At 35.2% G+C, this 17402-nt stretch overlaps 2 protein-coding genes across 2 annotated transcripts; both read right to left on the reverse strand.

Annotated features, from left to right (window-relative positions):
• Positions 1 to 444: 444 nt before the first annotated feature.
• LOC133322344 (neuropeptide FF receptor 2-like) lies at positions 445 to 4200 on the reverse strand (the record flags this gene model as incomplete). Its single annotated transcript, XM_061531340.1, has 3 exons — positions 3979 to 4200; positions 3458 to 3583; positions 445 to 561 (listed from the first exon to the last, which is right to left on the reverse strand). Coding segments are annotated over exons 1-3 (465 nt in total), but the record flags the coding sequence as incomplete, so codon positions are not given.
• A 2415-nt stretch (positions 4201 to 6615) lies between these two features.
• LOC133322343 (uncharacterized) lies at positions 6616 to 7545 on the reverse strand. Its single transcript, XM_061531339.1, has one exon. The coding sequence runs from the start codon at positions 7543 to 7545 to the stop codon at positions 6616 to 6618; it is 930 nt and encodes a 309-aa protein (XP_061387323.1).
• Positions 7546 to 17402: the final 9857 nt, after the last annotated feature.

Here is a 17402-nt window from a genome sequence, read left to right on the forward strand (position 1 = left end):
GCTTTCTTACGTTTTCTTTCCTTTAACATTTTCTACCATTTAAAGTCTTCTCCCTCGCCCCCAAAAAACAAAACTCAAAGTAGAACATTAAACTGTGTAAAATAGCTGCTTGAAAAAATTTTGTTGGCAGTTCCTCGAAGTCCTCCGCACCCTCTTCGATGTTATGTTCAATGTCAAACCGAATATTAAAGCTTTAATTTTCATGTTGATGTTCAAAGTTTTAGGTTTCTCCGAAATAAAATAAGAAAATAAAGACAACATATTTTTTTAGGGATTTTATGTTACAATTTTTATTGAGAAGGAAGGGGGAAATAATCAAGGACAACAAAAAAAATAATTGGTTTATAATATAGAGGGTGTGTGATTTAAAAAAAAATAGGAAGAAAATAATTTCCTCCAAAATATTAAATTCTATTTTTTGGGTTCCTTTTTCCTTGAACTTACCTTTTTACTTGAATGTTGATAGTAGCGGCGCGGATGCAACGAACACATATATCGATCGACGGCCATGCACACAAGTATGACGGCACTTTGTTGGGACAATGCACCGCGCAATAGACCCTGTAACAGAGGAAAGCAAAATATTTTGTTGGTTTAAAATTAGGTTTTTATTTTTGGTACCACAGAGCGTATAAGTACTGTCGCAACGTATACGCCACCCTGTTGTATTAAATAAATCTGAAGAAATTCTGTTTTGGAGGAATTTTGACGACTTAAAGCAGAATGCTACCAGTACGAAAAGTATCATAAAGAACATTTCCACAAATTCCAATCGGTTTCTGAGAACATATACAAATATTTGTCTAGAGAAAGGCGACGGGAAAGACCTATAGAAAATCGAAAGATATTTCACAGAATATAAAAACATTAAAAAATACCATTAACATTAAACAATCTCCTTCCAGAAGCGCTTCGAATTTTTTCCGTTCGCTCCGCAAAAAAATCATTTAGTTCCATTTTGGTACAATTGTAACACGACGATTTATATGAACAATTGGGTCAGAAGGAACTCAGAAAGGAACAAAAGGAACTACATTAACGAAAGATTCGGTCCTAGTACCGATGACTTCTTTTGTAGGATAGTCTTCCGTACTAGTTCGAACCGAAGCTATCCAACTACAAAGACAATAAAAGGTACCAGAAGATTGCAATGAATATTATCTGACACTCAATTGGTATTGTAAGATCTAAAATGAGATCTGAAGACCTCTAAAAAAATAACCAGAATGAAATTTGAAGGTCTGTAAGCAGATAAAAAATCTTCAACGAAAACAAATCTTAAAGGAAACAAATAGATCTGAGGTTTCAACAGAGACCCAAAGGTTACTATGAAGACCAGACGAAATTTCAAGTGGTACTAGAAGTTCTGGAAGGAGACTAGAAAATCTCAACGATGCCATAGGATCATATGACCTCTATAAAGGCCAGAAAAAGCTTCAAGGCAGAACAAAAGCTCTTAATGGAATAAAAATAGTCCCTAAAAAAGACTCAGAGTAGACCTGACTTTTTTAAAGAAGACTGATAGGTGTGATAAATATAGAAAACTTCCCAGATAAAATCAGAATATATCAAAGGAAAAGGTGGATTGAAAGCCTTTCAGAGTAGATCTGAAGACCTCACATAGTACAGAAGGTATCTAAATAACAATGAAGTCCAGAAGCCTTCAAACTTGATTGAAAGTTCTAGAAGAAGTCTAAAAAACCTCAAAGAGGCCATAAGATCTCTCTATGTTTCTAAAAAGACCAACAATTTTCAAAGAAGGCGGAAAAGACTCACAGAAAATCATAAAACTTCTCAGTGGAGATCAGAATGTCTCAAAGAATATCATGAGATATTGAAGGATGCTACAAGGCCTTTCGTATAAGAGAGTCTTCTTAGAGGTTCGAGGTATGGTATTCTTCAAGGTCTCAAAAGAGATCAGAAGGTATAAAAAGTGACGATCAGTAGAGTTCAGTGAGAGAAAATCAGCAGAACCAGAGTTCTTGAAAATCAAAAGGTTATTGTTCCGTACTTCATGGCATATACATGGTGTCACAACGTATACGCCATAGAGGTCCTGTAATTACGAAGGCCTTCAGACAATATTAATTATATCGAAACCTCAGGCATATACTAACTCCTAGGAACTTTTAAACGTCATCTGAAAAAAATAACAATTTCTAATTTCTAGTACACCGTGGCGTATACATGCTGACACAACGTATACGCCAATTAACTACTGACGATTTCTGCTATTATTTTAACATCGACGACCAGGAAATCCTCGCATATTTTCATGCAAATCGCGAAATAACTAAATTTTACACACACCCGTTTTTTCGCAGAACATATAAAAAAAATATTGAAACTTTTTTTTTTTTTTTTGCAACAGAATATTAACGAAATTATTATGAATGGTGTAACAATTTACGATTTTTTGCTTTTTTCTTGTTTTTGCAGGTCATCTGTACCGTACCTGGGTTTTCCAGTATCAATTCAATAAATGTCCAAATTGACCCAATTTCAAAATGGTGAAGAGTATTGGAAAAACGTCGACGATGAAATAGCAGAAGCAGTAGCTGCAGCCTGACAATTACGTATTACTGGCACTTTAACACAATTTTCGTTGGATGTGTTTTTTCAATATTAGAGTGGTTTTGAGAAAATTCGAAATATTTAATTTTATTTGGGAATGAGATAAAAATTTCTCAAAAGAAATCTACAAAAGATCTAGAGGTCAGCTGTATTTAACTTATAAATTAAAATTTCTGAATAGAACACCATGGCGTAGAAGTATTGTCGCAATCTATACGCCATCGTGTACCCCAGAAGATATTCTACAATTCGAAATATTTAATTTTATTTGGAAGACATCAATATTTCTCAAAAGAGACTTACAAAAGATCTAGAGGTCAGCTATATTTAACTTATAAATTTCATTACATTTCTGAATAGAACGCCATGGCGTATAACTACTGTCACAATGTATACGCCACCGTGTACCCCAGAAGATATCGAGGAATTGCATATAGAACTAGGCGAACAATTTAAAATGAGGAGATTTAATGTTGATTCCGAAAAATCAGGACGATCTCAGGAGTGACAACAAAGTCGCAGAGAAGGCAACATAGTCTCAATAAAACCACGAAGGCCTCTGGGGCGTCTTTGAGGTCTCTGAAGAGGCCATAAGATTAAATAGTCCAGCATCAAAGGCTTACAGAAGACCCAAATATTTGAAGAGAGTTCTCAATAGTTGTAAATATTCTAAGGATCTAAATCGGGCTTTCCATCAGTATTGGAAACAAATTAAATGTCTTAGATTCTAGTACCTTGAAATGAACATCGGAACCTTTTACCAGACTCTCACTTACACAAATAACAAATTTCCATTCTCCCCTAAGATTTTCTCTCTCACACCCACACTCCACACCGCCCACATTTCATTACTTCGATAGCATCGATTTGTGTCTGAACTTACCTGAATTTGGCAAAAGATTTCACCATAAGGCCAGCAGTGGAACAATGCTGGCAATAAACCAAATGGTGTGATAAGCAAACCAATGGTGAGGTCATTCAGAGCCAGCGATGTTAGCAAATAGCGGGGCTTCAAAATGCAGCATCCAAACAGCCAACGACACCATCATCATCACCATTATCCGGAAGTAAGGCACAAAAAACAAACATCCAAAAGTAGGGTAAAGACAAAAAAGGAGAGACAAAGAAAGAAAAAAAAAATATAGGACAGCATGTCAGTAAATTGAGCATAAATGGATGGAATTTATAATGCAGCATCAGCCATGGTAGCTGCTGGTCAGTAGTCAGACAAATTGAACTCAAAAAAAAAACTAAAAACGAAATTTCATTTCATTTGAATTTTTTCAACTGTGAAAAAACCCCGAATCCACCCAAAAAATAAATGTCGATTGTTGTAATAAATAACAAAAACAACCCAAAAACAATAAAAAGAAAGAAAATCTCTGTGTGTTTGTGTATGTTTACCTGCTGATGTATATAGGGCGAATAGCGTCTGTTATTTATGACAAATATCACCAGGGCATTGGCTCCGATTACACCCAACGTCAGTATGAGTATTAGCACTGCCTCAACGGTTTCAACAATGCCAACGTGCTGCAGGAAATTATGGCTGGTATAGCGGGGATGTGAACAACTAGAGTTTTTAACAGCCGGTGGTACCAATAATGTACCGGATTTCAAGTCCATTGCAAATGCTGGAAGAACAGAAACAAAACAAGAAATAGAAAATGAAAAAATAAGTATTTTAAATAGGACACCATGGCATATAACTAATGGCACTATGTATACGCCACAGGGTATAGGAGGTATAGAAATAAAATTAATATATTTTTTAGGGCGTAGATTTAAAAAATAATAATTTTTGATGTTTACACGAGGTGTGGAGTCTTTAAAAAATATTTTTTGAAGTCCACACAAAGTCAAGTCAAACACAAGGCGTGGATTTTTTAAAAAATATTTTTTGAAGTTCACACAAGGCGTGGATTTTTTTTAATATTTTTTGAAGTTCACACAAAAGCGTGGATTTTTTAAAAAAATATTTTTTGAAGTTCACACAAGGCGTGGATATTTTAAAAAATATTTTTTGAAGTTCACACAAGGCGTGGATTTTTTAAAAAATATTTTTTGAAGTTCACACAAGGCGTGGATTTTTTAAAGAATATTTTTTGAAGTTCACACAAGGCGTGGATTGTTTAAAAAATATTTTTTGAAGTTCACACAAGGCGTGGATTTTTTAAAAAATATTTTTTGAAGTTCACACAAGGCGTGGATTTTTTAAAAAATATTTTTTGAAGTTTACACAAGGCGTGTTTTTTGAAAAAAATATTTTTTGAAGTTTACACAAGGCGTGGTTTTTTTAAAAAATATTTTTTGAAGTTTACACAAGGCGTGGTTTTTTTAAAAAATATTTTTTGAAGTTTACACAAGGCGTGGTTTTTTTAAAAAATATTTTTTGAAGTTTACACAAGGCGTGGTTTTTTTAAAAACTATTTTTTGAAGTTTATTTTTTTTTAAATATTTTTTGAAGTTTATTTTTTTTTAAATATTTTTTGAAGTTTATTTTTTTTTAAATATATTTTTAAGTTTACACAAGGCGTGGTTTTTTTAATAAATATTTTTTGAAGTTTACACAAGTCGTTGTTTTTTTAAAAAATATGTTTTGAAGTTTATTTTTTTAAAAAAATATTTTTTGAAGTTTACACAAGGCGTGTTTTTTGAAAAAAATATTTTTTGAAGTTTACACAAGGTGTGGTTTTTTTAAAAAATATTTTTTGAAGTTTACACAAGGCGTGCTTTTTGAAAAAAATATTTTTTGAAGTTTACACAAGGCGTGATTTTTTTAAAAAATATTTTTTGAAGTTTAAACAAGGCGTGTTTTTTGAAAAAAATATTTTTTGAAGTTTATTTTTTTTAAAATATTTTTTGAAGTTTACACAAGAATATTTTTTTAAAGAATATTTTTTGAAGTTCACACAAGGCGTGGATTTTTTAAAAAATATTTTTTTAAGTTCACACAAGGCTTGGATTTTTTAAAAAATATTTTTTTAAATTCACACAAGGCGTGGATTTTTTAAAAAATATTTTTTGAAATTCACACAAGGCGTGGATTTTTTAAAAAATATTTTTTGAAGTTCACACAAGGCGTGGATTTTTTAAAAAATATTTTTTGAAGTTCACACAAGGCGTGGATTTTTTAAAAAATATTTTTTGAAATTCACACAAGGCGTGGATTTTTTAAAAAATATTTTTTGAAGTTCACACAAGGCGTGGATTTTTTAAAAAATATTTTTTCAAGATAAGTTCAACACAAGGCGTGGGTTTTTTAAAAAAATATTTTTTCAAGGCAAGTTCAACACAAGGCCTGGTTTAAGTATTTTTTTCAAGTCCAACGCAAGAATATTCTTTCAAGGAACCAGTTGGCGTATACGTTTTGACATAAATTATACGCCCCTTATGACCCCTATATGTACATATTTTATTATTTATAATCCCTAGGCATATTTCTTACAAAAAAAAATTCCAACTTCTACCGACAAAAACCTGACATAGAAATCATAGAAAGGAATTAATTAAAAATATATGAATTTCAAAACAAAACAAAAAAATGAGCTACAGTCTGATACGAAAGGAAAGTGGAATAATTTTCATTCCAATGGATTTTCCATTTGCATAGAATTTTTATTTTCATTTTTTGAATCCGTTTAGGTGGTGGAAAATGCGGGTGATAACCATTTGGCAGCGGGTGGATATTGCCGAAAGGGGTGTTAAAGAATGTATATCGATGAGTTTAACAGGAATTCATGGGAATTGATTTTATTAAAAGCTATGTGAAACACAAATACACACAGACACACACACACATCTGTCTGGTCCATTGTACTGCTGATGAATATTGACAGATATCCTATTTCCTGGAATACAAAAAGGATATGTCTTGTTTACAATATGAAATATTCCATGCTGTTCGATTTTTTCTTCTCCTTCTTTTGCATATTTAAATGTAACGGCTGTTATTGTTTTATCTCTTGTACTTCTTCCTCTTCTTTACTCAGCATTTCAATTTATTCATTCAGTTACTCCGTCACTCCGTCACTTGCTCACTCACAAAACACCACACGTTGTTACATAAATTTCTTTCAACGGCCTACCATTGTCGGCCGTTTCACAATTCTGTTGCAGCTGCTTCAACACATGTTGGCCCCGCCGTACCTTGCCAAAGGCAATCCGCTTGCCATTCAGCACATCGATAGGCTTGAAACTTACACTGAAGCTGATGAAACGAAATTTACTGCCACGCAAATACCGGCTGGGAAACGAGAGAATACCAGCAGCACTGCCATGATTAATGGCCATCGGATCATGTTCGATATTCGGCATGGTCAGAGCATGCTTATCCATCAAATGCAGTTCCCCCTCCAGCCAGAGGTGCAACAAGATACGCGAGAATTTAAAACGTTCCGCCTGTTGTGCCAGGCATATACGTACAAATTGTAGAACAATTTCCGGACAGGCTTCGGTGAACAGCTGTATGACAAGGCGGCCCAAAGGTTGGCCACTGCTCAACTGCAATTCGAGAAATATTTGAGGCCTTAGCAGTTTCATTAGCATGCTGGGAGTGCGAATGAATGGCAACTGGCGATAACGTTGCCAAATGTGATAGGGTATATCGCCGGGTGCGAGTTTATTTCTCTTGTCCATATGCTCCATGCATTCTTTAGATTTTCGCTTCTTACCATCATGATCCAAAGATAAACACGATGAGTGCATGTCGCGTTTGGATAATTGTTTGTTATCGATTTTTAAAGGGCAACAACTTTTGGCATGTGGCATTACTGCCAACGGGGTTTGGGTAAATGTTCTTGAATTTCCTTTCTGATACAGAGCCGTCATCATTTCTAGGAACGTTAATTTTCTTTGTTCCCCAGGATTGGCGGTTTGTCGGGATGGTGCCTGGCTATTGACCAAACTGGTGGCATTTTGTATGCGTAAACGATGTTGACGATAACTTTTCTTGCGTTCAATTTCGTTCATGGCGGATTTTGAGAGTTGGGAATGAAAATGAAGGCAATTTTTTGTCAAATATTTTTCAAAAATAAAACAAGAAAATTTAAAATATGTATGTACACACATACATATATATTTGTACATTTGTCATTTAAAAAAAAGTGTAAAGTGGCGTATCTGGCGTATAAGTTATGCCATCATGTATACGCTACATCGTTATTTATTATTTCTTTATAAAATCCAAACCTAGTAAAAAAAAAAAATATTCCTTTTCAAAAATCCACACCTTGAATCAGTCCTTTAAAAAATATTACTTTAAAAAATCCACGCCTTGCGAATTCCCCTAAATTCGTAGTCCTTAAAAATATATTTTTACAAATCCACCATTGTGTTTGTCATTGAAAAAATATTTTTAAATTCATTCCTTGTATTAGTCCTTGAAAATTTGAACCAGTCTGTTATGCAGATGACGTTATAATACTTCTAGAGGGAAAGAATCCAAACTTACTATGCAGGAATGCCGAAACGGTGCTAAAAATCGCATACGATTGGGCAAATCCGAGGGGCTTAAATGTAAATCCGTACAAAACGGAGGTATGTCTTTTCACTAGAAAGACAAAAATAGGTCAGTACGAAAAGCCCATCTTCCAAAACAAAACCGGACACAACACACCACACAAACACATTTTACAGACAACTACTGAGTCGACATCCAATAACTTTGATTCAGACCATATACCCGAAACGAGAGTAGTGACACGGTGCAAAACTATAATACCAGATAGAGAACAATGGAATAGCGGAACACTAGTTCAGATGCCGCCTGGTAACTGTTGCTACACAGATGGCTCTCGACTAGGAGGGAAAACTGGACTGGGACTTTTTATCGAAGAACCGAGTACCGACAATTCCCTTCGTCTTACAGATCACAGCACGATCTTACAGGCGGAGGTTCATGCAGAGTGTCTTAACTGATTAATTTCAAACCAAGGACAAAATACAATAAATATTATAACGGACAGCAAGCAAGCTATAAAGGCAATATCTTTCAAAACTGTACTGGAATGTATAAATACCATTAATGATTTCTCACAACAAGGACCTGTACGAATTATATGGGTACCAAGGAATCATAGGCAAAGAGATCGCAAATCAACAAGCCAGGAGTGCCACTGCACTACCCACAATAGAGGTGTATACCGTCAAACCCTTTAGCGAAACACGCGAAGAAATGAGGGAATGGACACATGAGACCCACAAAACCCTTTGGGATAACTATTGAGCGGAGCAGTATAGTCGGACGGGGCCGACCAATATGGTACCCTACACAACTTCCACGAAACTATAACTTTCTGTGGTTCTATATTCTGAGCTTGGGCAATATTTCGCGATATTTGCTAAAAATTGACGATCTTTATCAAAACAGGCATACTTATTCTTTGGCCCGATCCCCTTCTCCGTGCAAAAATTCGAGGTGTTTGGGCCATAATTGCGGCCTCTGGAGTGACCAGAAAAACCGACAAGAATAAAGTTTTTGGTCCATTTCATCCCCTAAATATGAACCGATCTTTTCCAAAAACAATAGGGGTCTTCATTGGCCAGAACCCATCCTACATGCAAAATTTCGTGAAGATTGGTCCATAACTGTGGCCTGTATCGTGTTTACAAATTATAATGGACAGACGGACGGACACACATGTCTAGATCGACTCAGCTAGTCGAGATATGACGATCGGCATACTTAAAGTTGGGTCTAGGACCAATATTTCGCGGCGTTACAAACACAAAGCTATAATACCCTGACAACATAGTTGTGTAGGGTATAATGAGGGACAGGAAAAATCACCAACATCTTATGGGGCGACCCAAGTGCAGACAAAACTAAGCAAATCATAACGCTAAACAAAAAAGAAATAATCCGATTGACGGGTATTCTGACGGGGCACCTGGGCCTGAAGGCACATCTACTCAAGATGGGATGCGAAGGAAGTAACGAGTGCAGAGCGTGTGGGGAAGACAGTGAAACACTGGAATATTTCCTGAGCCATTGCCCAGCATTTACATGCCTTCGGAGACAATTCTTGGGAAATGACACTCTTCACGGACTAAGCGATCTGAGGGGGTGTGAATGGAAAAGATTGAAGGAGTTCGAAAAAAAAACAGAATTCGTAGATTCATAGTGAATCAAACCCAAATGTTTTTTTTCTTTATTAAGGGGACCCACCCCTTCCCCCTTTCTCGGGATCAAAACATTTTTTGATTTAATTAAATTATACACTAATTCAAGAATGTCCCTACAAAATGTCAAGTGAAAATCTCAAGAACTCTTGAAGATATAGCCGAATTATTGTGTCAGCATCAAGTGACGGCTAAAGGGCTTCTCAAACTTTGAACGCGTTTTCTCTTTTGCGAATGGCGGGCACGATAACTCAAAAACTAATAACCCAATCGATTCCAAATTTTTTCACGTTTCTCTGTAAGTGTATAGCTATAGTATGAACTAGGATAAAGCCAATCGGTGAAGGTGATCCTTATTTTTTAACTTGGTTTTTGGTCAAAAATCGGCGATTTTCCAAAAATATTTTTTCAAACGTCCGCCATTTTGTTAATTTTAGAGCGAAATCAATAATCCTAGTTCATACGAGAGCCGGACATGTACTCTTTCTAACACCGTTGGAATTTTCGGATTCCGATGTTCCAGTGAGGAGTTATCATGCCCGCCATCAAAAATAAGGACTTTTCCTTAATCACAAAAAACAACAAGAAAAGTTTTTTGAAAATTATTTTTCTTCCTTTTTAAATCTTCAAATATATGTGTGCAAAGTTACAAACCTTAACATTCATTTACCAGCCCATTTAAAATCTTAAAAATAAAAAATCGAGAATGGCGGTTTCCCTTAATATACACTTTCACTAATTCTTGATTTTAACTTTCTCCGCAATTCTAGAGCGCACAACAGGCCTCATATGGCTTATGTGTATGTCCTTCTCATGTTGGAAATGTGGTGGAATCATCCACCCCTCTTTTCAACCTAACCTAATCTAGTCCTTGAAAAAAATGGAAAAATATGTCATTAAAAATCTACGCCTTGTGTTTGCCTAGAAAAAATATTTTTTTTAAAAAATCCACACCTTGTAAGGACTCGAAAAAATATTTCTTTAAAATCCATATTTTTTTGGTACACCGGAACGTATGATTATTGTCGCAACGTATACGCTTCAAATTGAAAAATAATAAAATAGCTTGTAGGCTACTTTAAATAAATATTTTTTTTAAAGATCCAGATGGTATTAATTTCTTGAAAAAATTTTTAAAAAAATCCATAAAAAATATTTTTAGAAACCAGCTTTTTTTCCTCAACAAAATATCTGAAATTTTTGTGGTTCACCACAATAACATCTCAACATAATATTTATTTAAACAACAAAGACATAAACACACACACATATTTACACATGTCTTTAAAGTGATCAATTTAAATATATCCGCCACATTTCTTGCGTGCGTGTGTGTGCGACTTAGAGATAAGAGAAAACAAACAACCACACATCCTAACTTCCTTCAAGTGCTAAGTCTGCCGATATATGTTTGTCTGTCTGTCCCTGTATACTTGCGTGTTTACATTTCCTTGTTACAACACCACCACATGCGTGTGTAATTTTAACGTATTTTTTTCTCAGTATTTATTTTTTCGCCCTCCCCCTCCCTTCCCCACACATCCTCATCGGTAAATATTCTTTTGTTATTATTTGTGTTTATTTTTGTCATTTGTCTTGTTGTAACAAGACAAACAACAAAAAGCTTAAATTTCCTTGTTGTTGTTCACAGCTAACACATTTTCAATTCTGTCGTGTCGATTTAATATTAAGTGGTTGTTGTTGTGTTCGACGCTGTGGTTGCCGCTGTTCTTCTGGTGTTCATGTTGAACTTAATACGTGTACAAATTATGAATGGGAATTGTTGACAAAAAAAAAAAAAAAAAAAGAATTTGGGTTCGGAATTTTTTTTTTCGGTGGGACATGTATGAAATAATGGTAAACATATATTCAAATTATTTCTTGCATGTTGAAGCTTGTTCACTTTGTTGGGGAATTGTTGTGGGAATTGTCTCGTAATTTCTTCCCAGGGTAGGATGGGATGATTCGAAGGAATTATTGTTGAAAATAATAATAATGAGTTAAGCTAATATACGGTGAAATTATTTTGAGGTAGGGGAGGAGGCTGTGGAACCTAATTAAAGAGAAAATTATTAATGGTTTCTGTAGGCGTATGATTGCTGTCAGCACGCATACGCCACAATGGGGTATTTATATCCCCATTGTGGCGTATACTTGCCACAATTTAAAATAAATAAATTTAAACCCTAAGAAATATATCGACGCCTCCGAACCATAGTATGCTAAGTCGACTTAGCATGTTTTAAAGTTCTTTACGTTTTTAGATACTACGGTCCTTTATTTATATTCTCTGAAATTTTGGTAATCATGGTAATGTACTTAGATATAAAACTTCCATACTTTGAGAGCTTCTACTGAAAAACTCACTTTTCAGACTTAGCATACTATGGTTCGGGGGGGTCGATATGTATATACCCAACACAACTATATTGTCAGGGTATTATAGTTTTGTGCAGCCCCAAAAGTTTGTAACGCCGAGAAATATTGGTCCTAGACCCACCTTTAAGTATACCGATCGTCATATCTCGACTAGCTGAGTCGATCTAGACATGTGTGTCCGTCCGTCTGTCCATTATAATTTGTAAACACAATACAGACCACAGTTATGGACCAATCTTCAGGAAATTTTGCATATAGAATGGGTTCTGGCCAATAAAGACCCCTATTGTTTTTGGAAAAGATCGGTTAATATTTAGGGGATGAAATGGACCAAAAACTTTATTTTTGTCGATTTTTCTGGTCGCTCCAGAAGCGGATCGGGCCAAAGAATAAGCATGCCTGTTTTGATAAAGATCGGTCAATATATAGCGGGTCAAATGGACCCTGACTTTTGTGTGAAAAATTGCAAAATTTGTATTCTATGACGTATATATTTGCCCCTGAAGGACCTAGACCCGAGAAGTTGATAGTATGTTCAAGAGGAGTGGTTGACCTTTAAATTGATACCAATTATATGGTCATATGTACTCAGTTGTGCGAGTTACACTTAAATATTTATGGGTGCTTACGTATTCAGACATTATTTAGTAACACATTACCACACTAGAGGGCGGAAATATAGCGCTGATCGCTTTGAAATTTTCCATGAGATTCCAATTGTGGTCAAGGACAACGCCTATAATTTTCGGTGATGATCAGATAATAATATTGGGGTGAAGTGGACCGAAAACTTTTGTTTTTTTGAGTCGATCTATAGGCCACAATTGAAAGCCCAACATCACAACATAACCTACGGTGAAGAAAATCTGGACAAGTACAGCCCTCGTCTACTGAATATTAATAATATTTGTCGGGTGTCAAGAGGGTTTCGGATGTCAAGAGGGTGCAAATAACGCAAAGTTAGATTTTCGTGGAAGTTGTGTAGGGTATCATATGGTCGGCCCCGTCCGACTATACTGCCGTCCGACTATAGTCAATGGTTTTTAATTATGGAAATTTAAAAATATCTTCACCCCTTGTATAGTCATAAAAAAATATTTTTTTAAATAATCCAAGCCTTGTGTAGTCCTCAAAAAATATTTTTTAAAATAATTTTCTTAAGATTCTGGTAAAGCATTGACATTGACAATTTGTAGTTATTTAAATTTTATCCACAAACATATGGCAAAACAACAAACTCTAAAAAATATTCACATTTGAGGGTCATATGGTGCGTATGAGTCATGTCAGCATGTATACGCTCCTAAAGACCAACAATTCCCTCAGAATACCAATTTCTCGGTGCTCGTAAAACATTTTCTTTATAAATCCAACTAAAAATATTCTTGAAAAAATTAACCCTTTCAGGCCGAATAAAATATCAAACCAGTGAGGGAAGCAGTATAGTCGGACGGGGCCGACCATACGATACCCTACACAACTTCCACGAAAGTCTAACTTTCGTGGTTTTATGTTTTGAGCTTGGACAATATTTCGCCATATTTGTACCCTCTTGACGGACTAGTGGTAAACAAATATTACTAATATTCAGTACAGACTTTCTAATTACTTGTCCAGATTTCCTTCAACCTTTGTGTTGTGAAGTTCGGCTTTGTGTTTGACTTGATTTTTTTTTTAAATTCACGCCTTGTGTAGTCCTGAAAAAATATTTTTTAAACACTTCTCAAAAAATATTTAATAAATCCATGCCTTGTGAAGCCTTTATGTATGTAGACGTATGACTATTGGCAACACACATACGCCAGCATGTCCAAAAAACTAAAGGTTAGGAAATGACAGATTCCAATAAAAAAATATGTTTTTAAAAATCTACCTTTAGGCGGAATGGCTTTAATTTTTCGAAACATTAAACCACTTTTTTGTTGATTCCAATTATTCCAGTAAACAATAACTAATTTACAACAAAACCCTCACCAGGCAAATATAATCAACAAATATTTCGTTTTTGTTGTTATTTAATGAAAAGTTTAAAAAAATGTAAACAATCAACCACAAAGTCCTCGAAACTTCTTCATAACAAAGTGCTCATCAACAGGCAAACCCCCCAACCAACCTCAACCTCATCCTTTCGAAATGTTGATTTGCCTCTAGGAAAATTTTCGGGGGGCATTTGAATTTGTTTTTTGGTGCACCAAAAGAAAATTAAGATAAACTAAAACTTGGAAATTTGGTTTTTGGACAGGAATTGCCTTTTGGTTAAATTTGGACAACAAGTCTTAAAGTTTACAACATGTTGCAACATTGTGCTGGTGTTGATGAGTCGGGCTGGCAGTCAGGCAAGCAGCAGAAAAATTAGCCTCAAGTTAAAATTGGTTACTTGAAAGATAAACAGTTTTCCGGTCAACAAAGAAACTTTTTTCGAATGAGAAGTTTTGCTATTTGTTCTATTTAATGGAATTAATAAATGTTTAAAATAAGAGAGAGCGAGAGAGAGAGAAAATAATTATTTCTTTGGGGTCACAGGGGGCGTATACGTGGTGATAGCAATCATACGCATAGGAGGACAAGGGGAATTTACATTAAAAGCAATACCAAGGGAAAGTGTCTTTAAATTATGAAAATTTAAAACAAATTTCTAAAATTTTCCCATGATACCAATACAGAATTTCTATCTTTGTTATCACCCCCATTCATCGTCATCATCGATTATCCATCCACATATTCTGCTCATAATTCAAACAAATAACGGCTCCAATCAAAATCCCGTATCGGCTTTTTTGATCACAAATTGTAATGTATGTATATATGTGTGTGTGAAAAAATAATCCCCAAACATTAATCAAACGCCAATAAAAAATACAATCCGATACAAATATCTACCACATAAGTCACTCACATACACATCGACCACCAAAAAAAAAAAAAGACTCGACGACTGTTAGCGGAATTTGTCAATGATAAATGTTCATTTGATTTGTAAGTGAACAAAAATAATAGACGAAGAAACACGAAAATGCGCTTTCATAAATTATTGGCGGCAGAGTAACATCACAACCCAATCCAACCCTATATCCCCCAACAATCGGATTTACTGCTGTAATGCTGTGCAATTTTAAGAGGAAAATTTATGCAAATCCTAAACGAAGCGAAATATGAAACAAAACGATGGGCTATAAACGAATCGCATTAACAAGAGATTTCTGTTTCTGGGTTTAGGATTGTGGGATAGTCGCAGATAATAGGGTTATAAAAGAGACAAAAGATTTAAAGAAGATGGAATATGGGGCGTATACATGGTGACAGCAATCATACGCACTGAGGGACCAGGGAAAAATACAAATTTGTATATTGGAAGGCCTAGATTTTGTTTAATATTGTTTTTTACGAGCGCCTAGAAACAGCATATAACCGTTGCCCTGCCCATGACATTAAAATTCTGCTTGGAGATTTTAATGCAAAAATGGGAAGGGAAAATATCTTTGGCCCAACCGTCAGAAAATTCAGCCTTCATGAAGAAACATCAGACAACGGCATGAGATTGATTGACTTCGCGGCAGCAAAAAACATGGTAGTTAGCAGATGACATCGACATAATGTGTCGGATACTGAGAGCGGTAACAGCCAGCTTTGAAGAAATGGCGAAGAAGTCTGCCAATGTGGTTCTGGCAGTAAACGGCGGAAGACCAAGCTGATGGTATCAACGCGCAAGATGTCCAATAGACTCAGACCAACTGTGGAACTTGAGAACTACAGCTTCGAGGTAGTCAACGATTTTAAATACCTTGGTACCGCCATAAACAAAACGAATTACATCAGTTTTGAAATTCGGAGAAGGTTAGTGATGGCCACCCGATGCTACTATGGTCTGAGCAAACAACTCAAATGCAAGGCCACATTCCGCCAGAAAAAACTCACACTCTACAAGGCCCGTGCTGTCATATGGATCTGAAGCATGGGTACTTGCGCAAACAGATAAGAATGCTCTTGGAGTGTTTGAGAGAAAAATTCTCCGAAAGATCTATAGGCCGAAGTCTGCGTTGATGGTGAATATCGCCGTCCAATGAACCAAGAGTTGTACCAGCTATTCTCGGACATCGACATTGTTAGACGTATTGAGCGACTACGTTGGCTAGGTCATGTCGTGAGAATGAATGAAGATGCCCCAGCCCAGAAGGCATATAAAAGCGAACAAAGATGATGGTTCACGCAGAAGCGGATGGCCACAAATAAGATGGAAAGATCAAGTGGGAGACACCATTGCCGAAAATGGTCATTCAAATTGGAAAAAAACTGCGCAAAAGACAGACGCGCCTGGAAATCTTGTTTAAGCTCGGCTTATGGACCGAAAGTTCTGTCACAAGCCAGCTAAGTAAGTAACAAGGCGTAGCCAACATTGAAAAAAGCCACGCCTTCTGTTCAACTCCAAAAAAAATATTTTAAAAATCCACGCCTTGGTTTTTTTTTCAAAGTTGGTTTTTTGAAGTTCAACACAAAGTGTCGATTTTTTATAAAATATTTTTTAAAGTTTTTTTAGTTACTCCCAAATGTGATAACCCTTTTCCCATAACTCAGTCAACCAGATTTATGTTCTATTTATGCTTCGGTATATTATTTTCTATTTTGTCGATTTTTATTTACACAGATTCATGGTAGATGATACAATTTAACAGACCATAAATTTATTTATTTATTTTTCTATTTTTTTTCGGTTTCAGTTAAACAAACTCTCAACAAATGATATACAGACGTATGTACACCAACACACACACACATTCACATGTGTTTCAAATGCAGTGGTAGTAGTTGGTTTTCTTGTTTGTGACGGCAGATGCAAGTGATTTCATTTGTTTTTGACAAATTTCCCAGGACAATGGGCAACAAAGAGTATTTGTATTTTTTGTATATATGTATGAGTGTGTGCAAAAAATAAATAATTTTTAATAAAAATCAGGGACGTGGTTGTGAGAGAATTCAGTATATAAATTTCTTTGAAAATAAATTTCAAATAATTTTTTTTAGGAAAAATTATAAAATTTTTATCTAACCCTCAAAATCCATTTCTGGATACGTTCACTTACTTGACCCAAAAAAATGAAATGCTTGGGGTTTGTAGATATCACAACAAAAAATAATATATAATTTATTTGTTGTTTGTGATTTGTTTCATATTATTATTATTTATATACATGTTCAAGTGGCTGTGAGTGTGTGCGTGTGTCTGTCCTTCTCAACTGGTTGAAGTTCAACCAAACGAAATGGTAATATAGGCCAAGCACTTTTGGACTGAAAATATAACAATAAATAAATTCACATACAAATAAAATTAA

Source organism: Musca vetustissima, unplaced genomic scaffold (genome assembly GCF_032173495.1).
Source record: "Musca vetustissima isolate MV318-11 ecotype Yass unplaced genomic scaffold, APGP_CSIRO_Mvet_v1 utg203489, whole genome shotgun sequence".
In the NCBI taxonomy this organism is placed as follows: Eukaryota; Metazoa; Arthropoda; class Insecta; order Diptera; family Muscidae; genus Musca; species Musca vetustissima.